General features: G+C 34.1%; 1 protein-coding gene across 1 annotated transcript in view; it reads left to right on the top strand.

Annotated features, from left to right (window-relative positions):
- Nucleotides 1-9,586, top strand: part of LOC149550611 (SNARE-interacting protein KEULE-like) — a 242,278-nt gene extending 232,692 nt beyond the window's left edge. Inside the window, exons 20-22 of the mRNA XM_089793601.1 lie at nt 8,103-8,193; nt 8,289-8,378; nt 8,960-9,586. Coding sequence (XP_089649727.1) covers nt 8,103-8,193; nt 8,289-8,378; nt 8,960-9,016 — 238 coding nt within the window. The 3' untranslated portion in view covers nt 9,017-9,586. The remainder of the gene's footprint in view (nt 1-8,102; nt 8,194-8,288; nt 8,379-8,959) is intronic.
- The last annotated feature ends 14,265 nt before the right edge of the window (nt 9,587-23,851 follow it).

Raw genomic sequence — 23,851 nt, 5'->3', positions numbered from 1 at the left:
TATACATGTAAGTGCAATTCATAAATATTATCATAGTATCATGGTGGCATTATATATATATGTAAAGTTTATAATGTTGATCACTCGCACAGTCTCAAAATAAGAGAGGTAATAGTTCTTCTCATGATATTAAATGTTTAATATTTCTCTTGTTATAAAAATTGACCAAGTAGCTCATAATTGTCCAAGATATACTCTGTTGCCTAGCCGTTAAATCCTTCATCCGGGTAGTTAGAGCCCATACTTGATGGTTTGACGATGGACTAAATTGGTGCCCCATTTCTTGAATCCCGTTTAGCAATGCTTCCCTCCTTGTCTGCTCTTGCAACAAAAAATGCATATTCCACAATAATAACATGTTCCTCCATTTAAATTGAAATATCACGAAAACACAATAATTGATAACTGTCACAATGGCTAACCACCACTAACCTTTATCTAAAAATATAAGCATTCATTTTTAGTCAAAATAACAATAATCAACTAACAAGTCATTTATGCATGAATCAATTCGGTTAATCATAACTTCTATTTCACAAAATCATGATATCCAAGAGTTCCTAACTAACCATTACAATGGCTATATTATTATTCTAAAAGATCAAAAATTTGGGATGTAACATATAGAGTGGAGTTTTTAATATTTATCAACAAGAAATTAGAAATTAGAATGGTAAAATTAAAGAACTTGTGATAAAATTTTGCTGGCAATGGGTTGCAAGTGTTAGTACATTTGTCAAGGTAAGCACCACCATTTATGATCAACATTGTTCTTGTCTTCAAGAGCTTTAAGACCACAACCATTAGTGCTTGTGAAACTCATAAATTCAGACTTCATTGCAGGTTGTAGGTGCTCAGGAAAGAGTCTTCGAAGGGCTGCCTTGTATCCTTGAGCAACTTTAGGATTTCTGCATGGGGCAACTCTGGTGGTACTCTCCTTGAGGATGTTGATTTATAAAGATCATTGCAAATATATTAGCATTGCTTGTACAGAATGTATTTTTCGAAGGCAATAATCTCTTGCATTTATATTGTGGCTAAGACTAGAAGAGACATGTCTATTCATTGATTTATTATTTATGATTAGGACATATTGGACAATTTTTAATTATATAAGATTATGTGTGTGTATATATATATATATACATACATACATTAATTGTCTAATGATTACTAATTCGAATGATTAACTAGTAATCATACCAATGTATCTCAAGGTTAAATCAATCCGACCGAAGCTACAACATTAACTCTCCCTCTCAGCTGGATATAAAGTTATTAAGAAAGAAAAACGAATGTATTATGAGTTTTGTAAGGAAGAGGATGCCATTCCAAGACCTTTACGAAAAGTCAAAGGCAATTCTATTCCAATTTTCTTTCGGACTGAAATAATCCTGGGCAATATTGGGGGTTTCCTTTTTCCCTAGTGCCTGCACATGAATGGGGACAAAATTTTGCATATTTATTTGATATGATATAAAGGCTCTAAAATCGTTTACCAATAAAATAAAAAAAACCAACTCTCCCTCTTAGCTAGGGAGGATAAACACATGAATAGATATTACCTCAATGTAATATTAGGAATGACAAGTTTTAAGGATATTTTTGATGAGAAGATATCCACCATTTAGATATCATCTCATGATATCAAGACTAATGGCCTCAAAATATCAAGTTACATGATATTCACCAAGTACTCAAAAGAATGTCCATAGATAACGTATCCACCATGCAAGATATAATCTATCATGATTTGTCTCAGACATCATAAGATGTTCATCACAATAGAATGTTATCATCTATCATGATCTGTTTAGACATCATAAGATATCCATCACAATAGAAGGCCATGGTCTACTTAAGGAACTTAATCCACCATGCAAGTTATAATCTTTCATAATCTTCTTAGACATCATAAGGTGTCCATCATAATGGAAGATTAAGTTATTGAAAGATCGTCACCTTTCAATAAATTTTATAGTTACAAGTGATAATCATTTGGAAGTTGTCACTTCCTCATGATGTACACAGGGGGTAGGCCCATTAAAATCATGCAGTCACACACATCAGTTTTCAGACTCCCTTTGAATATCAATCTTCTGAGCTTCTCATCAATGTTGTCTCTGATGAAGTGTCAAACTCCCTCTAAATCTAATATCAATCTTCGTTTTCCTGAAAGAACATCCCTGGAGAGAAAGGAAAAGATCAAGGCAAATAGCTCTTATAGTATGTATTGAAATAAAAACTAAGAGACTAATATAATACTCAAGGATAATAAATACTTATATGCTCGATACAAGTTTCTCTAATCAGAAAAACTCTTCGTATAAGTATTTGTCAAACAATAGGAATGGTACCATGTGGCTGCAAGGATGTATCACTCTTAGAATAATCATATTCGGTATATCAGTTTAGATTTTATGCATAGAATTCCTTGATTCTGAAATTTGTAATTCATTTATGCAATCAACACTATTTATGACTCTTTTATATTGTTCTCAAACTGATGAAGTAATTCGCTAGTTGTAGACAAACTTCCTTATTTTTGTACACAATATAGGGCTGATATATGTTGTTTTCATCCTCATATATGTTCTCCCTGATTCCACGTGGCAATCTCATCGAGCCCACTTATTCATTTAATCAGGTGACCAACCTTCAATTTTATTTTGGAAGGATTTAGAAACCTGACAAACTTAACAATACCATTTAGCATGCCAGATGTTTCGAGTTAGATTTTGTCTTACAGGGCTCCAAAGATGTAATAGGCGAGCTTCTGTGTGGGATTCCCCAACTGACAAGACAATCTTGTATTTGCTAACTAACCAAGTAGCATGATCATACTTTCCCTCGCCTATCACTCGTCCAGAGGATAACAAAAGTTGAATTAATTCCACCTCTCCTTTCTCTACATGCCAAACATGAGCACATATTTACCAAAAGTTGGGATTTGTTCAGGGAACAAGATATCCTCATTAGGGATGAAAATATCATCTACTGCGAGGGAACTTTCTTCTTCAATCTCTTCGTCCAACTCCCAAGACATCATATATTTATTTCTTTCCTCTGCAAGAGGAAGGATTTGATATAGATTATTTTTCATGATCCCCTCCAAGCAAGTGGCGTCCATGGCCATGGCTAGAGGATGGATTCCACTTTAAGATGTCTTAAATTGCTTCTAACTTACTATCAACATTCACTCAAGGTATATGAAAGTATTTTGGAAAGGCATAAAGGAGAGTTTTGTATGCAAAAGGCATCTAGATGAGACCAAAGATAATTCGAAGAAATAATTCCACCGGCCTTTGGCAACAAAAAATTTGGGTTGCCATCAGGCTGAAAATTTGGCATCATCCAACCAAACACATTTCAACCGCTCTAAGTCTAATCATTGTCAACGAAGGAAAAAATTATATCTTGATGTGATGTTAAGGCATAATCGGTTATGCCAACGAAGTTAAAACTTCCTCGCAGAGTTATCTGACTCAAGAATCTACAATGTCAATAGATGGAGTGGTTGTTTGCATAATGAAAGACCTTTAACATGGTTTGTAGACAGAATTTGTCATGGCTTCTAGGCAATGGGAGAGAATAAAATGTAGATAGATATATTTGGCGGTGGCATTTGTCTTGATGGAGTTCATCGTATAGTAATTTGCAAGAATAGTATCGTGTTTGTACAGACGACTTATTTCCGGTCTTCAACATATTACTATTATATCCTTTACAACATCAACAATCTTGGTGCATCAAGTATACAGGTAGAGAAGTAACCTACTCTAATAGCATATTGAGTTAAGGATCATTGCAAATGTATTAGCACTGCGTGTATGTTATGTGTTTTTTGAAGGCAGCAATCTCTTGCATTTACATTGTCACTAAGACAAGAAAAGACATGTTCCTTCATGGGACATGTCTATTCATCGTTATATTAAATATGATTAGTACATATTAGACTATATATATATATATATATATATATATATATATATATATATATATATATGGATGGTCTAATAATTACTAATCAGAATGATTACTAGCAATAATACCAATGTATCTCATAGTTAAATCAATTCGACTAAAGCTACAACATTAACAGAGGACAACGAAAGAATGGATTGCCCTTTGTGGGTGGTTCATTGGGAGTGGTAATTGAATACATAGATGATATTTTTCCTTTCTTTGAAGGCCTACCATTTTCCGACGGATGAGATGAATTTTCCCTCCCAACAACTTCCTCTGCTTGCTTTTGCTCTTGAATGTATTTGTTCACAATGTGATTTGGAAGGATGGTTTTAGGTAGCACTCCATTTACTCTTGGCTTCCTGGTACAAAATGTAATACTTTTTTAAGGAATAAAGTGCAAATGTGTTTTCACTCTAGTGTAAGAGCTACTAAATTCCTCTTTTCAATGGCTGCAAATCCACACATAACCTCCTCTACTTAGCACTAGTCAAATCATTTCCACATATTTCCAAAGTGGGAATCTGTTGATTTTGAAGTGGTGGTTTCCGGTGCCAAAAGAACTTGCAACCATTCATTAAATCTTCAAAGATTGCACAACAAATAAAATGAAAAATGCTCATTTATGTATACAAGCTGTAACAGATGGATGTACACAAACTTTAAGTTGTAACTTGTAACTAATTGATGTACAAAAAGCTCAGAAAACTACCACAATCAACAATGAACACATTATAGTATTACTATTAATTAGACAATCACAAAACCCTACCTATTTTTTTATCTCAATTATTTTGAAATTTTCAGAAGAAACGCTGCCCCAGATTTGCAGACCCAGAGTTGAGAAAACAAATCAACCTTGCTACAGTCAGAAATTGCTGCCTACACCCAGAAATCGCTGCCTACAGGCAAGACTTAACAGTTGTTGCCCAAAGATGAAGTGCGAACTCAGGAAAAGGAATGTCGAATGAATTAAAAAGACCCAAAAATCCAACTGCTGCTACCTTAGTAAAACAGCCGCTTCATACAATCCAAAATATGTGTCATTTTAGGTCTGGGGAGGTCGAATGAATTAAAAAGACCAAAAGCCACTTTATGAAAACATTAAAAAGTAAACCAAATTTGGCATTTCCCTCCAAAGTCGCTGTCAAGTCGGTGACATTCTGTCTGGGCTTGTCAGGCATTTTTAAAAAGACAGCCAAAATTCCTTCAAATTAGACCAGGTTTCTAAAGTGTGGATCCACGGGGAATTTATCAGTAAGATAATGGCTTTGAACTGAATTTGAACCAAATGCAAATTCCTTGCGAAACGAATCTCAAATTTGGCCCATGAGGAACGAATATGGTAACTTAGGAGATAAGTTGACTTTATTTCTTGGGAGCCAACAAATTGCAATAAGTAGACTTATCACAGATATATCTGAGATATTTTGAACTATGGTTTGATCATTCATTATTTTACCAATTACTTGCATAATACATGGATGCATAATCTCTGCCTTAATTCTGTACTAGGAACTACAACATTCAAGCTAGGATGTCCTTGATCTAATCCTTATTTTCTGGCTGATGTAGACTCTTATTTGCAAATGAGGATTTCCTCCACTTAGTTGCTAACAACTAAGTTTTGATCTGATCTGATATCTAATGGCAGCCTTTTACTTTTGCTGTTCAATTGATTCTAGATATCTCAGTTGATGAACTTATTTTCTGGTATGCTTATTGCTCTATATTTGATTGAGAGAACCAGTATGCATTTGATTGAAGAGAGAGGTTTGATTGTATTAACTGGTGATCTCAATAAGTGAAGAGTCAACTTCTATTGCTGATGTAATTTCTTTTAATTGCTATTTCTTCTTCTGCTGGGAATGAATGTCAATTGCTGATGTGATTCTTTTTATATCCTTTGATCTCAATTTGCTGGAAAGAACTTGTCTTCTATTTGATTGAAGAGAAACTTGATTGATTTTGATGCTTTGTTTCAATGGCTGCAAATGATTTCTTATACCTTGCAATTGAATGAAAGGTTACAATAATTGAATATTTCCCTATGTAACCTGCAATATGAATATAAATGAGAAAATCTATTTTGTACAATTCACAAGTTAAACTCTATTTTATTTTCTTTCTATATCTCCGTGTTGTGGAAATGTACTATACTTAATTTTAAAAAGAAAAAACACTCTCTTCCTACAAATTTTAAGCTTTTAAAAAAATCTGACCTTTTTCTTATTTTTTCAAAAAATCTTTCTGGTTTGCAGATTTTTTTCCCAAACGACTTTTTCTGCTATGGTTGATACACGTTTACTAAGAATGGTTAGGGTTCAGTTGGACCTGATATTATCATATTTCAATCAATTTAATTTTTCACGGTTCTCCAAGTGATTTGTTAGTCATTCTATATTTAACAGCTGCGAAACACTATCTGCAAGTGACTGTTGAAATCTATTCTCAAATATTATTCTTGGAAGTATCTGTCTGGACTCAATAAACAGCTTGATCTGTGCTACATCCTTTTGTGTTTTAACTATCTTGCCATGATTCCTTGCTTTTTTGGGTGTTTGGAAACAGATTAAATTGAAGACCTGTGTTGCTAGTTTGAATTTTCCAGTACGGTGAATGTTTTTATTTCTAGGCTCAGTATGGCTGGCTCATATATATATATATGGGTCTTCATTTAGCTAGGACTCTGGTGATCTAACATGCAATTTACTGAGAAAATGTGTTGTCCTTTTGGAGCTGCAGATCCCAGAATCATTCTCTTTGGGGAGACTTTTTAAAGACTTTTATTTGGGGCTTGTCAAAGTGTTAATGATGCATGTACAATTGCCCCTAACAATTTGAAAAATTCTTCTTTTTCGTTTTTCTCTCCCACTCTCTAGGTTCCTAGAATTACACATTTATAGAGTAGGTCCTCTGTATTGATGGGATCTATACATCCAAAATATTCAAGGATTTCCAGCTGCCTGGGTTTTCTGAAGTCTTCACAACATTCCCTGTTATTTGTCCATTCTGCTTCCTGCAGCTCCAAATTGCCAGGTGAGGTTATACTTTTCATAATTTTTCCCTTCCTAAGCAATTCAGCCTTTGATGTACACTGCAACACATCAGCTGAAGTGTGATAGTATAAAACTTGTGTTTAGTTGATGGCTGAAGAAGTGCATTTAGATGATGAAATAATCAAATAGGTAAGGACACAAAGATGGAACCCATATTTAACATACAGAAGTACTTTTGAGGCAGGTGCAGGCAGCTCTGGATGCTTTTTGAACTCTAGAAATCAACCCCTGGTCTATCCAATCAATTTTGCTTGACATTTTAAATCATTTAGCATTAACGAAATCCCATTTTGAAACAACTCCAGGTGGTCACGATTAATTTATTTCTGTGCTTGGTGAGAAATATCTCCAACATTGCTTCCAACAGGTGCTGAATCAATCTAAATTTGATGAGAAATAGATTTCCAGTAATGTATGCATTAAACGCTGATGATAGGTCTGGGCATAAGCAGTGTTGGATAGGCTTGGGAAAAGGATCATGAAAATGACAAAGAAAATTGAACCAGACTAAATGTTCTACAGTCAATTCGATCTTATTATGGAGCTACATTTTCCTACTTTAATGCTATGCACTATGCAGGTAGTTAATCAAATCTATTCTCTCTGCAATAATTGTTTGTGGATTGTTTATGAATATTTTTCCATTCTTTCTCTCCTTATGTGTGCATTCTCATTTTTTGCTAGTTGAAAGGTATTTTTAATGTAAAATAAGAAAAATCTTACTTCAGTTGGGAAATTGCCCACACAGTTGTTTATGACTTGAATTCATGTACGCGTACATGGATAAGATAAATCAGCCATGTATTCATTTTGTGGGTGCTGAAACAAGCCTCAAATCTTTGTGGTAGTTTTCTTGTGATGCCTGTTTTGTTGGAAATGGTAATATATTTGTAAAGGTTTAGAGCAATTTAACCATGCATAACCAAATTGATGTGTGAAGGAAGGACAGGTCCTGTGCTTGACTGTTTCTACTCACCTGCAAAATGTTAAAAGGAATAATTAAATAAAAAGAGCATGCACATGTATTTATCTTTGCTATATTAGTTATAAATCTGGGTTTCAATTACTTGATCTCAGTGACTCTGCATTGAGACATGCAACAAGTGATCCTAAGATAGTAGGAAAGCGCATATTTGTATTTATCATTGGAGGGGCCACTCGTTCTGAGGTATGCTTATTATTAATTGTCCTTGATATGTCTATCCATCTGATTTACATGTTAGTTTTGTGGTTTAAAAGGTATTTTTACATTTTATGTACCAGTTACGGGTTGCACATAAGCTTACACAAAAATTGAAACGCGAGGTTGTATTGGGCTCAAGTAGCGTGGATGATCCTCATCAGTTCATCACGGTAATTTCTTAAAAAATTGTACCGTAAGTGTCCCTTGCAAAGGACCTTTAAAAAGAAGGAATGTTATGGTGTTACATTGGATTAGAAATATAGAATTAAAAATATATAATTTATCTTGATAACAATGGAATTAGTTGCTATCATTCCACAACAAGTGTATGGGCTAAATGATTTATTTCCTCTGCATTATGTAATGAGAATGTTGTAAGTAGGATGAGCCATTTCCTGCAGCCTCCAAATAGTTGCATATGGTAGGCCTTTTAAAGACTCTTCTCTAGATTCTTCTGGTTTAAACAAATTTCATATGTGATATCCATTCTGTTTTATTTACCTTTAAATATATCTGTGAATGAGCAATTTCTTGAGGCCAACAAATAGTTGCATATGGTAGGCATGTTAAAGACTCTTCACTCTGCCATTTCTTGTTTAAAGTTTGAGCAAATTTGGTCTGTTTGAACTGCCTTTAAATATAATATAAAATGCATTTTTCTACGATGACTTCCAAATGGATCTCCAAATTCATTTATATTTTCTTACATTGGTGATGTAGTCATTCATCTCCTTTATTTAATTGGCTGCAGAAGTTGAAGTTGCTAACTGCATTTGAGGATCTCTCGTTGGATGATCTTGATATTTGATTCGATACAGCAATCTGGTGGAAATACTAGAAAATCAGTGCCCAAAGTACTTGTTACTTGTGACCAAGTTGGTATGATTTGTTCTAAAGGTTGGGTAACCGGGTTGCTGTCTACTGTTCTAACTATGAACTGTCCATTTATATTTATAAAGCTTAGTGAGAGTTTTCATAGTGGGCAATTAATGTAATTATAGGAGCTGAAAATGTTATCTGCATTTGAGTCTAGTTTCTTTCCACATGGCTTGAAAGGTTTTATAGTTTTGATGTGATGTTTAAAACAAAGAGGTCATATTCGTGGATCTATATATATGTGGTCGTGCTATATGTTGCAAAAATGTATAATCACATTCTTTAAATATCAAATTTTGAATTTTTTTTCCAAAACAAAGCATAATGGTGGTCGATTTGTAATTGAGAGCGAAAGCCAGTGAACACAAGGAGGCTAATGCCCTCTTCATATCGCTCAAGAGAATTTGGTAGACTTCTCAATGGTAAAAATAACATTAGGCATATATAAGCAAACATGAAGACGAACATCTTTGTGCAAGATATCATGCACTTTTATTTTACAGTACTTTGTCATTTTGTAATTATTTTTTCTTTCCAATTTTATGTTTATTACTAATTGAGCATGTCACACTAAATCCTATTAAGAAAAGACTGGAAACTGGCAAGCGATATGCTTTCAGGAATTTGAAAATTTAAATATTAAAATTAGGTGGTTCCACATTATTAAAGGGAAATCAAATAACAAAATTTGAAAATGATACAATGTTCTATAATTGGAAGAGGTATGTTGAAGAACCTAAAAGACAACAAAGGCATAATAATCATGTGGGCACTTATATATTATTTGGCGGACGTTTTTAGTAACATGAGACTTGTCAATATTATACTTGGAAATTGTTATATTTGTTAGTAAACAAATTTGTCTCTTTAATGATTTTAAGAGAATGCCCAATAGAATAATGATAACCTGATAATAACAGTTGGATAGATCACTTTACAAATATGTATCTTCCTTTGCATTAAGAGGGATATCTCCCTCGTTTGATTTAATATTTTTGAATTTTTGGGAGATATATATATAACTTGTCCAATCTTTCCTTGTAACAAACTTCTAAATTACCAAGATTTTATATAATTGGTAAAAAATCTGCAAGATTCACTATTGAAGATTTGAACTATCCACAATGCACTTTCAATAATGAAGATTCAACTTTCATGCCACACGTTTCTTGGATACTAAAGAACAACTCATCATAACACCAACTCTGTGATAGTTTGCATTCATGAAATGGAAAGATCATAAAATGATGCTATGCTCTCATGGAATGAACACACAGAAAAATAGTTCAACACATTAGAATGATTGAAAATACTTTCAAAAGTTGCGTTGCATTCGATTATGAAAATATACTACTTCAATAAGAAGGCTGCTTGTAATGTTCACATTTTCACGAGCATCAAAGTTTTGAGGGATTAGCTTATTATTGTGACCCTTGTAAGCTAATTGCTGAGGATAAAAGGTCTTCTGAGTTGGAGACTTGGTTGATGAAGGTTCTTATCTTCTCTATGTTTCCATGTGTTTTAATTTGCCTTCATTTGAATTAGATTGAACTTCATTTGGGCTCGGTTTCATATACTTACTATTTATAGTAAGTCTAAGGTTGATCATGAAGGACCCTTTTTATTTTTAGTAACAATCATATGGATAGAGGACACAACAATTGACTTCCCAATTCAGATCTTTTGTCATGTTGATGAGTATATTATAAGATATTAATATTTTATTGACCTTTATTGATATTTAATTGTTTGAATTATATTATTGAAGTTATAAATTATTTTTATAATAAAAGGGGGTAATGTTGATGACAATGAGCAATTAATACTCATTGATTAAAAGTGTGCTTTATTAATGATATATTGGAGTCAACTCATTATTATACAAGATATCAAAATCATTAAAGATCCTTGCTAATGAAGATTCATGGGGAATTATTATGGAATAGTTTTGGATAGAAAACAAAAAGGCATTCTAGTATGTATTTGATATTATTGATTTGTGTGAAGAGATGATAGGGAACAAGGGTTTCCCGATTTTAAGCTTGAAGAATTGTGGATTCCTTTCAAGTTATTTAATATAGTGAATTGGTGAAACACCTAAAGAACTATGCTAGGTGTTGGCTTCATCTAGAGGTCAAGAATGAATTTATTGTTGTAGAATTAAGTGTTTGAATGCTTCACTATTTTCTAGAATAATTTGCAAAGGTTGAAAATTTTCTTTATTGTAGACAACAACCATTGAATGGACCGTGTTTGGCATTTATTGAGAGGAATTGTCCATTTTTGGGCTCCATTATACACGCATTATCATTTCAGGTACTATTGTAGGTGATCATTTGTATTGGATTGTGACATTGTTGGAAATTTATTGAAAGCTATGAGTCTTGGTTGAATTCATATCAATATTGTCCTAGAGTTTGCAAGGAATAAGGAGTTTTTAATTTCATGCCATAAGTGTGATGTAGGATCTTAACTGTTCATTATCAGTTAATTAGATTGCATGCCAAGTGTTTGTAAAAATGTCTATTGGTTGTAGATGCATGTTTTACAAGTTAAAATCATATGTTCGCTTTCAAAAGTAAAAAAAGATTGAATTTGCATTCTAGCTCTTTGTCTGGATATCTTGGTAATTGTTACTAAACGGATTTTTCCTTTGAAAAGAGATTCAAAGAATGACTCAAAATGCCCAAATAGAAGAACAAATGTCATTAATAGTTGGACAAGCTACCATTAGATTGATAACCCTTCTCTGAAGTGAGAGCTACAGTAAGATTTACGATGAATTAAACATTGATTATGTCCTTAACCAGAAGACACAAAGGCACCAACATTTTACCCATCAATATGGAATGAATGTGATTACATATTTAAATAACCGAGAAAAGAATAATTAGATAGCCTACAAACTACCCATTATCTCTTGTATTATAGAAAAACAAAAGGAAAACTTTAACAATTTGCTTCCATAATATGAATACATACAAAATACTAAGATTTTGTAATATTCCATATACTTGACTAGAAAAAGTAGGACAACAAAATAAATGTGATTGGAATGACCACAAGATCATTTTCAATTAGAAAAATAGATCTCACACCATAAGATCTAAAGATATATTTATCTTTATTCCAAATACATAATAAGAATAACCATAAGATCACGTAATCCCTGACCTCAAAACAAGTTATGCAGAAATTAAAATATATTATTTCCCTTCGTCTCTGTTACAATCAACACAGAAAAAATGTATCCTCCTTTCCCTGTAGTCACAAGATTCCCAGAAAACACAAAGCCTTGTTGTCATTAAGTCTTTCTCCATAAATAGATTCTAGGTGGTATTATGCAGTTTTTATAACTGAATCTTGAAATTGAGAGCTTTGAAGATCTTACCCGATCATATTTTTATCTTTCTTATTAACGCCTAACACCCTTATGATATATATAGATATAATCTCATTTAATTTTGTTTCCATATTCTTGGAATGACTTTACCCGTGTTTGTGCAAGAGGCTTATGGCATATGAGTCACTTTCTGTGTAGAAAATCTATCTCACAATTTGAGTGTACTCTATATTGGGGAGCGGGAGTATATCTCAAACCATATATAACGGCATAAGTTTTCAATACCACGTGTCTTTGTTCTTTGAAAATACATTATTTGGGGAAACTTTTAACCAAGGCTTTCTCTGACACATAGACATAAAGTTCTGGTATGGATTGGAGTCTCATAATTATGCCTTGCACAATCACCTTAGTTACTCATATCGGCTCTGTTCCTTTTTCCTTCTTTTGTACTTCACTATGGATCCACTGACTCCCAGTTCTAGTAAATTGGGATTCTATGCTTGATAAACCAATACTTTTGCGGGTTTGGAGAGATATTTTTGCCACTATTCTGCGTTCCATGGGGATTTGCTTTAGTTGTAAAAACCCTGAGTATGCTTTCGACAGAATTACCAATGTCACTGAACAATATTACTATATCTTTGTTTTATTAATTTTCATTAATCATCAAAAGTACATGGCAAATGCTGAATCTAACAATTCAGCTTCAAATTACATATAATTTTATCGAAGTAAGGAAAAACATAATTTGACAACATATCAAGAACCAAATTCTCAGTAATCAACAACAACAGTGACCCTGGTTTTCTTCGTGGCACAGTCCACACAATTGCCAGTTGAAAGAAAAGCCCAAAATGTATATCACAATCAAATCCCTTAACACACCATCTACCTAATATCCTCAACACAAGCCAAAAATGTTGTCAAACAATGTGATATTAATTTGAATGGCCTCCAATACAGATTGCAACCAGTAAAGGAATGATGCCCAGTTGATTGCATAACGCAAATTGTAAAGATAGGCTGTGTGGCGATGCAGATTGCCCACTCTATGTTATTTCTGCTTGTCACCTCACAAATCCAACAGCAAACCAATGCTTGGCTTGACATCTAGTTGATAAAATCTCAGACACAGACCAAATGATAAAACAACAGTATAACAATGACGCCAATCCTCATAATGAAATCACAGGGTGCCCAATAAGTACGCAGAGTTGTATTATGTGTGCTATGGTTGTGTTACATGCCCTACAACCTCAATGCTGTTCAAATTGATCCTGCCCAGCTCGAATAATTTGGTGTCCAATCTGATACAATTCACCAGGAGTTACAAAGCCTCACATTGCTTCAGAATTGCAAACAACAATCACCAAACCCTCAATTGAATTCCACTTCAGTTGCTTTGTTTGACAAAAAATTGCAATCAACCTTCTTCAGTATAATGATCTCCTTAGCCACAATAGTTACAGTAGGAGAATTGTGACAATTGTTACCTCAACACAGTTGCCTATGCAAGACTCAGAATTATAAAATCCAATCTCACATACACAGAAAATGACAGATAGGAGATTCGACTAGTGAAGCCACTATACCTCAGCAGAGACTTCAAACATCAGAAACTTAGAGACCCTTATACTTTAGTTAGGGCTCACAATTCAGACTACGGGAAAAAGCCACAAAGGCACAAAAAGAAAATATATAATCAAGCGTGCCTTTCCCAATGAAATGAGCTCTCATTTATAAATTTTCGTTGGCCAAAATTTTCTTAAAACTCCATTTCAGAAATTGTGGAAGTTTTCCAAAAGAACTCAAGACTTGAAACTTTCCAACTCGCTTTTTTAACAAATATCTCTTAAAGTCATTATTATAGTAATATAAACATTATTATAGTAATGCAACTCAATGATTAATAAATAAACAAGAGTTCATGCAATTTATTATTTTATTAACTACAGGTGGCGACCAACTTTGAAGCCACCCACTAAACTGCCAAAAATAGCAACAATCAAAAATAGACTTATTAAAAATAGTAAGTCCACAACTGAGACTCCCAAAACACCCTATCAACTCACGAGGGTCGCTATGATGAGCTAACTCCAACTACGTAGACCTACCAAAATCAGGGACATTACAATCCTCCTTTCCCAAGATTGCTTGTCCTCAAGCAGTCTGATATTGTACAAAACCTCCACCGGGATCCCATAAGAAACAAGTGATGTCTTTGTCCTCACTGAGCCAACAAAATGCCAAAACCATCAACAAAACCAATAACATGACCCACAACACAACACCAAGTACCTGTGCTAGTGATGTAAAGGTCAGAACATCACTAATAGACAAATCCTTAGGAAATCTCAACACACTCTCTTTCATTATGCCTACCCCATCATCCTGCAGACAATCGAACTTGGGCTCATACCAACTCTGCACACAGTGCATATCCTGAACCTGTGAGTCAAGTATCAAACTATAAATACCCATCACAGTATAAACTGGACTGCAATATTCCTAAATGCCTGCAAGGTATCTATATCAACCTCAGCATCTGTGGGTCATAGTACACTGTCGCCAGAACCACTCGAACTTCCAACCAAACCAAATTGAATCTCAGGCTCTCCTTCTCTAGGAAGAGAATTATGTCCTCTTCAGGTATAGTGCATACCTGACACAAATCTCCTATCGTCAACCATGATAGAAAATAATTAATCACATACTAATAACCACTAACAACTGATTTGGAGCCCAATTCCTACAAGCTGGTAGGAAATTGCTCTGATACCACTGTATAAACCCTGATTATGCTTCTGACAGAATTGCCGATGTTACTAAACAATATTACTATATGCGTTTGTTTTATTAATTTTCGTTAATCATCAGAAGTACATGGCAAATACTAAATCTAACAATTTAGCTTCAAATTACATGTAATTTTATTGAAGGAAGGAAAAATAGAATTTGACAACATATCAAGCACCAAATTCTCAATAATCAACAACAATAGTAAACCTAGTTTTCTTTGTAGCACAATCCACCCAATTGCCAGTTGAAAGAAAAACCTAAAATGTATATTATAATTGAATCCCTTAACACAACATCTCCCTAACATCCTCCAAACAAGCCAAAAATGATGTCAAACAGTGTGATATTAATTTCAATGTAGATCACGACCAGTAAAGGAATGACGCTCAGTTGATTTCAAAATGCAAGTTGTAAGGATAGGTTGTGTGGTGATGTAGATTGTCCACTCTGCATTATTTCTCCTTGTCACCTCACAAATTCGGTAGCAAACCAATGCTCGGCTTGACTTCTAGTTGATACAATCTCAGATGCAACCCAAATGAGAAAACAACAGTATAACAATTTCGCCAAGCCTCCAAATGAAATTGCAAAGTGCCTAATCAAAACGTAGAGTTGTATTATGTGTGTTATGGTTGTGTTAAATGCCCTCCAACCTCAATGCAGTTCAAATTGATCCTACCCAGCTCGGATAATTTGGTGTCCAATTTGATATAATTCACAAGGCATTACAAATCCTCATGTTGCTTCAGAATTACAAACAACAATCACCAAACCCTTAATCAAATTCCACTTCAATTGCTTTGTTTGACAAAAAATTGCAATCAACCTTCTTTAGTATAACAATCTCCTTAGCCATAGTAGTTACAGTAGGTGAATTGTGACAATTGTTACCTCGGCACAATTGCCTATGCAAGACTCAAAAATTCTTCAAATTATAAAATCCAATCTCCTAGACACAAAAAATGACAATTAGGAGATTTGACCAGTACAACCACTATACCTCAACAGAGACTTCAAACATCAGAAACTTAGAGATCGTTATACTTTAGCTAGGGCTCACAATTCAGACTACAAGAAAAACCCACAAAGGCACAAAAAACAAATATATAATCAAGTGTGTCTTTCCCAATGAAACAAGATCTCATTTATAAGCTTTCATTGGCCAAAGTTTCCCAAAAGAACTCAACACTAGAAACTTTCCAATTTGCTTTTTAAAGAAATATCTTTTAAAGTCATTGTTATAATAATGCAACTCAATGATTAATAAATAAATAAGAGCTCATGCAATTTATTACTTTATTAACTACAGGTGACAACCAACTGCTGAAGCCACCCACTGCACTATCAAAAATAGCAACTATCGAAAATAGACTTACTAAAAATAGTAAGTCCACAACTGAGACCCCAAAACACCTTGTCAGCTCACGAGGGTCGTTATGATGAGCTAACTCCATCAACTGTGTAGACCTGCCAAAATCGGGGACATTACATTAGTAGACTTGTTTGAATCCAAATTGGGATCTTCGTGCTTGATTATTGGATTTCCTATGGACCGGATTCTTTTCAAGTTTTCAAAGCAATTTCTGGTGGCTTCCACCATATCCTAATTCACCACAGTACATGGTTAATGATCCTTTGAAAACAATGGTGTGTTACCACTTATATTCCCAATCTAATAATGAGAGATATCCATTATCCTCCATAGGTATCATAACTTTTGGTTAGGCCTCAATGGATTCCCTTGTTAGGTGTATCACATTTATTTTAGGACCGGCCCCTTTGATAATTGACATTTTGACAAACAGTTACAACATCCCCATTCTTACAAGGATTTGCCCCACTGGTAATAACCATGGAGTAAGTACAAATATTGGATGGAATTCATTCTATGTTTCCATCTTCTTTGTATGGTGAATCAAAAGTCAATTGCATTCTTTCAAATAGTTGCAACACATTGTCATGCTTTTACTTCGATATGTGACAATCTACTATTTTGTCAGTTATGGCCTTATCGTTGTGCAATGCACCAATTGTTATGTCTATTGCAATTGGGATAAACACATTCAATAACAACATCAACATTGCCAACAATAAGATCACTGGTGACCATGCTTTCACTTGCAATATCATGCCTTATCATGTAAACATCACAAACCTCAATAATAAAAAAGTTGGCTCTGTGCAAATGAATACTTTCATTTAACAGTGCTTGGGTGAATGACTTTTGTTCATCAACATCCAATGAAATCAATACTTACTTAGTAGCTATAAGCTTGAGTAGTTCAATCTACTTCATTAGCAATAGAAAGTTAAATTGTTTTCTTTTCAATATTCCAAGACAATATTTACTCCAAACGCAATCAAGGTCTTTCTCGCCAGTTCCATATGCATCGAGATATTAACCCTAGCATTTAATTGATATTACTGTTTAATTGATATTACTGTCCATTTTTCCCTTGTAAGGCATTTATGATTGAGAGCTTTATAAATCAGAGAACAAAAGACTATTTACTAATGAATAACGTGTACTTCTTGAACTCCCATTCTTTGAGTGCCAAAGGCCAATGAACTTTAAATAGTTAAATCTCATAATCTATGCATTATGCACCTTTACCTTCAATTTGAATCAAAGAACCAAAAATTGGAATCAGATCAGAATCGACAAGGCTTACTCGAATCATGAATCACCTATGAATCGGCTGAATCGCCGCTATGAATCGACAAAGTGAAAGAACCCTTGAAATTCATTGATTTTAACGATTTAAAACTTGTTTCATGCACCCTTTACTAAATATAACTGAAAAACATTATGACATCATCAAATAGAAGTTAACATACATAAACAAGAAACCTAATTGATAAATCCATCACATACGTAAAATGTAAATTGTAGCTTAAGTAAATAAAAATCATAGGATCATAATGAGTCATGACATAGATATATAGATTATAGAATTATAAATGTTATCAAATCATAAATGTGTATAAGACGAAGATCCATAATGATAATCATAAAACCAAATCAAAATGACATCAAATCATAATGTATGTAAGATGAAGATCCATGATGAATAATCATGAAAAACATGTCTAGCTGTAAAGTCAAATTGTAAACAAAATGAAAAAACAAGGCTCTAGCTCAAGCCTCAGGCTCATCATCATCCTCAAGATTAGCTTCAACCTCAGGGTCAAACTCAACCTCTAAATGCCTTCTACAAAGGCATCTAAGGTAGGTCCTGGAGGACCGCTGAGCCATAGCCCCTACATGTGAGATGGGTGCATGAACATCATTAGGGCCTGGATTTGTGGTGTGCTCTGTGCGTGCATGTGTGCATCTACCAATGCCTGAACGTGATCTAGCCTCCTCCTCTGCCATGGCCACGACCTCTGCCTCTATATCTACCTAGTCAACTCACTCACGGTCTTCCTCAGTGAAGAATGTTGCATCTGGAGCCTCAATGAGCCACTCTGACTCTGGATCAATCTCCTCTAGAATGATTAGAGAGGAGTTAATTGCCAAAATCTGTCTGGTCCTAAGGCGGAGGTTGTGATGAACAAATATGAGATCATTCAACCTTTGCACAGACAACTTGTTTCACTTCTTTGAGTGGATATGCTCGAACATAGATCAACTGCGCTCACATCCAGAAGCGCTACTAGGCTAACTCAAAATACGGATGACAATCTTTTGAATATTTGGGGTTGATTGCCCAAACATTTTCCACCATCTATCTGAAATGAGGGAAAAGAAAAATAATTAATCTCATTTACAAGCACAACTTTAAGGCTAAATTACAAAATCAAAAACTAAAATGCATAATTCGTAACAATTATGAATTCACTTTAAGAATATATAATATTTACTTGGTTGTAATGATGTGTGAGCCCCTATGGCTATCCTACTAGAGAAAAGTGGTCCCTCATTATTGAATTTGTCCAGCTCAATGGTTGCAGTTGCGGCACTACCATTAGGACTCAACCTCTGCATGACTATGTATAGGCTGGTAAGAACCTCCTCATCCACCTTGAATTTAGAAAGGAAATGAATGTTGGATTAAGGTAATAGGCAGTTGCATGGATGGGCCTATGGAGTTGATTCTGCCATCTCCTATCAATAATGTCGCAAATGGGGCCATACTTCTCTAGCACTCCTGCATACTACGCTCTAATGGTCTCCTTGGCCCTATCCATGCCCTCATATATGTAACCTATAGAGGGCTTCTCCCCATCAACAGTTCATAAGAGAGATACAAGGGGCTCACTAATCTGCATATAATGTAAAAATAAAAATTGAGTCAAGACTGAAAACTAAATCATTAAATAATTAAAATTATTAAATAATAAATAACAATAATAAATCTTAAATTTTAATAAATTTATCTTGATTATTTCTTGAGTAGGTGCCCAAAAACCATCCTTATCAAGGAGGATATTCCCCACATCTATACCCATGGTGGTCTTAGCATAGGAAGAAGAAACAAACTCCTCCCCAACAATCATGCGCCTCAGCTCTTCTCTTGATGTCATCAAGGACTTCAATGTGGTGAAATTTGAGGCAAACCTCGTGATGCCCAGACGAGCTAGCTCCTTTATCTTTTGTGTATTTCCTCATTGTGGTGAAGACAAATGCATGATTGTATATAAACTTGCATATACTTTTTGCCCTTTCAACACATGATTTTACCCACTCAATCTTACCAATGTCCTCCAACATGAGGTCAAGGCAATGTGCGGCACAAGGAGTCCAAAATATAGTGGGGTGTCTCTCCATCAATAGTTTACCTATAGCAATTTTAAAATTAATTAGAATTTTATTATTTCCACATGTTAAGAAACTTAGAATTAGAAAAGCTCAAAATTTGATAAGTTAAAACTTAAACTGATTAACTTAAAAGTTAAAACCTAAAAGTTTACCTGTAGCAACATAACTTGCTGCATTATCTGTCACCACCTGTATCACATTTCTTTCCCCACCTTTGCTATGACTTCCTCAATAACCTCACACAAGTATGTGGCATTTTTTACTTGAGAGGAAGCATCAATAGCTTTGATAAACATGGTGGATCCTATAAAATTGAAATAGAGTGAAACATTTAAATTATCATGATTATGATTCATGGACAATCAACAAATCAAAATTTAAATCAGCATGTAGGAAAGTAGAATGATCAATCACCTCCACTGGAAACAAGAAAATTGAGGAGTATTCTTCCCCTCTTATCTGTCCAACCATCAATCATGATGATGCAACCCTTTATGGTCAATTCCTTTCTATGGTCGGCTAGCTCAAACTTCATGTCCTCTACCATTTCATCTAAGAGGTAGCCACTCAACTCAGCCTCAATAGGGGCTTTAAAACCCAGACCACAAATAGTTACGACATCTATCATGCCTTGCCAATAAGGAGTCCTATCACAAATAGATTATGATTAGAAATTTAGATAAAAAATCATTATGTAATATCAAATATGAATCTACGATTACACAAGTAGAAATATTAAATAATTTTAACAAAGAGCAAATAAAAACGAAATAATTACCTTGCTGCAATAAATGGAATGTTGCAAAAGTACCAAAACTTGCAAATTTGTTTTCTAGTAGCATCATGAATCTCCTTGTTCAAACTACCCATGCTCTCAAGCGAGGTTTGTGAGCCAGGAGTAGTGTGTGGCACAAAGTTACTATTCAATCCAGACTTCCACACTCTAGGCTGAAATATAATAGGCTTAGGCTTAGTATAAGAATGACTAGCACTAGGACATGCATTAGAACTAGCAGTAGCACTAGCACTAGCACTAGGACGAAAGGGAGGTGTAGAAGAACTCTCTCCAATGCAACCTACAGATGCGGATACAGATATGGGTGCATGGGAGCCAATAGTATCTAACTGTTCAAGTCATTTTTATTTATTTAACTTCTCTTGTTCCAAAGCCTCTAATGCCATATAACATTTTCTTTTTGCCTTAGCGGTTTGTTTATTCCATGGGGTAATACCATGTCTAGGTATGCCTGCCATATGATATTTGAATCTATAAATGCCACCTGAGTTTATTTCTTTACAAAAGAAAAAAATTGTTTGATATTTTGTTCTTCCATGAAATTCTTCATTGTAGATCCAAGCCTCATCCTTTTTAGGCATTATGGAAAATGAAAGCTAAGGCTATTGCAATAAGAAAAATCCATTACAAACTTAAACCAAAAAAGAAGAAGCAAGCCCTATATTATTTTTGAGCAAATTGTACAATGTAAAATCAAATAGATGTTTTCAATTTGTTATAAAAATTAGTTATAGGATTTGCAAGATTGCACCTTGCAATTTAGTAAAAAAAATGTAGAAACTAAAAGACATTCAAGATTTATAAATGAAAACTTAAAAAAATTGTCAAAAGAATGAAAAATACACTAACATACAAAAAACAATCAACACTTACCTCTTGCAAATGAGTTGAGGAGTGTTGCTATTGGCTCCTTAAAGCTCCCAATGCAATCTTATGGCCTCCCCAAACTAATTCTTGATCTCCTTGATGCTCTTCTTACTTGTTGTTTGAAACCCTATGGTTTCTCTTTTCTCTTCTTCTCTCTCACTTTTCCTCTCTTCTTCTCATACTAAACATTTAGAAGGCCCTTTAGGGTTATAAGAAAGAGGAAAGACACAATAAAATATTAAAAACGTGTTTTAATTTTTTATGTTTTAAAGTTACAAATTCATGCTTGCTGTAGCTGATTTTTCGAGCTATTTTTTGGCAATTTTTGGTGAATCGCAATTTTGGCAATTTTTGTGCCAAAAATCAACAAGTTGATTCACCGACTCACCATGAATCACTTGGCCTTAGTCAGATCGCCAAATCGCCTGAATCACGACAATTCAGGTTACTCTGATTTGAATTGATAAACCGGGACCAATGGGCTATGTGAAGCTTCAGAATAGAATATGCACTTTCCAAACTTCGGATCTTGAGCTTTTGAACTAGAGAGCCTTGAACTTTGAACTGGGTGGTTTGAAGTTCCCGTTCAACACATCTTTAGAATGCCTCTTCACAAATTATAACTTTATAAAATCATCATTAGCAAAATTGTGTAACATATGGAAACACTTGAGAAAATTCCTCCATGGGGTTCGATTTTCAAAAACTTAAAACTTGGGTGCCAAGGGCAAGCCAAAACTAATCATTTGCAAACATTTAAACTACATTTGAAACCATTCCTTTCAACAAAAAATACTCTAAAAATAAAAGAAATTGAGATAGAGCTGGCATGCAAAGTGTTTGACAAAATGTAAAACATTTGAAAATGGAAGCAATCTAGTGGTTTTCAGAGTTAGAACTAGTAGGGGTTCTTACATTACTCCAGAATTGAGAAAATTCCAAAAGTCCCTTAAACATGCCTTACCATCTATATGTAGACACAATATCCTTGTAACTACCAAGCTCTAGCTTGATAACCGTCTTTTATGCATTTGGAACCAAGTTAATCAACCTCACATTTTGTGGGAAAAGAGTTGGTTAATTAACCTTGACAAAATTAACCTAAATTTAGGACAAAGCATTAAATTTTAAAGAAAGCCAAAATATACAAAAAAAAAGATAACATTTCCAAACCTAAAATTATGATGGAACTTCAGAAATTGGAAGAAGTCAAAGTTTAACCATGTGAACCAATTGATTTTCTTTTGAAAGCTTTGTATGCAATGAGAATCTTTGGCATAGGTTCATAGCTAGAAATGAAGATATTTTCCATTCTTAACTTTGTAGTGTAATCCATGTCCTGAAACTCCACTTGTAAGCCCCAACTAATATTGTAATTGATGATGCTGTGAATGTATGTAAAAGAGTCATATCAGTTGTAATATTGTCATTGATGTCAAAGTCTTAATTGGCTGGATATTATGCTAACTCAAGAAAGTACCATATCATTTGATTGGTGAAGAAGATTTGATTGATGAAGAGGATTTAAAGAAAGAATGATGAAGTTAGAGTTGATATGTAAGGTATTCAATGGTTACTTGAATTAGCTGGAAAATGATCATGTAATATTGGTTTGATTGTTTTACAATCATGAATTGTTGCAATATGTTAGAGATCACAAGCTTAACCGAGTCACAAGGTTAATGAAGAAAGATTGTATTCACCTCGTGACTACAAAATTGTTTGAGTGATTGCAAAGAGGAATGAAGAACACAGTGTAAATGTAATGTTTACTGATTGACATCCAGATGAACAAGATTGAGAAATTGGAATCTCAAGCTGACTTTTGATGGAAATTTGAAAAGTTCGAGAAGGTCTATTGTGAAAGTCAAAGTTTTTTGCAAGATCAATGATGGAGAAATTCAAGAAGGATCTGACAAAGGAAAATGAAGAAGCATAAGGATTAATACAAAGTTATATATAAAGTTATATTTTGTGTTTCTAAATTCATTGTATGAAGGAATTCAGTTGTAATCCTAAGATTGATGATTTTGATTAAGCGAAAAAAGATGGAAGGATTTGGAAGCGTTGTGAAAACTATTTAAGGAGGAGAAAATGACAGTTTAGGTTGCTAATCTGTTAAGCTGGTTCAAAGTATTGTTCACGAGTTGATGAAGCTGAAAGAGATATAATTGAAGGTTATTGTCAAATGTGAAGT

The sequence above is a fragment of the Cupressus sempervirens genome, chromosome 7, assembly GCF_028749045.1.
Source record: "Cupressus sempervirens isolate cs-2001-9-10 chromosome 7, ASM2874904v1, whole genome shotgun sequence".
NCBI lineage: Eukaryota > Viridiplantae > Streptophyta > Pinopsida > Cupressales > Cupressaceae > Cupressus > Cupressus sempervirens.
Note: the sequence above shows the minus strand (reverse complement) of the source record. Positions and strands in the feature narration are given on the sequence as shown.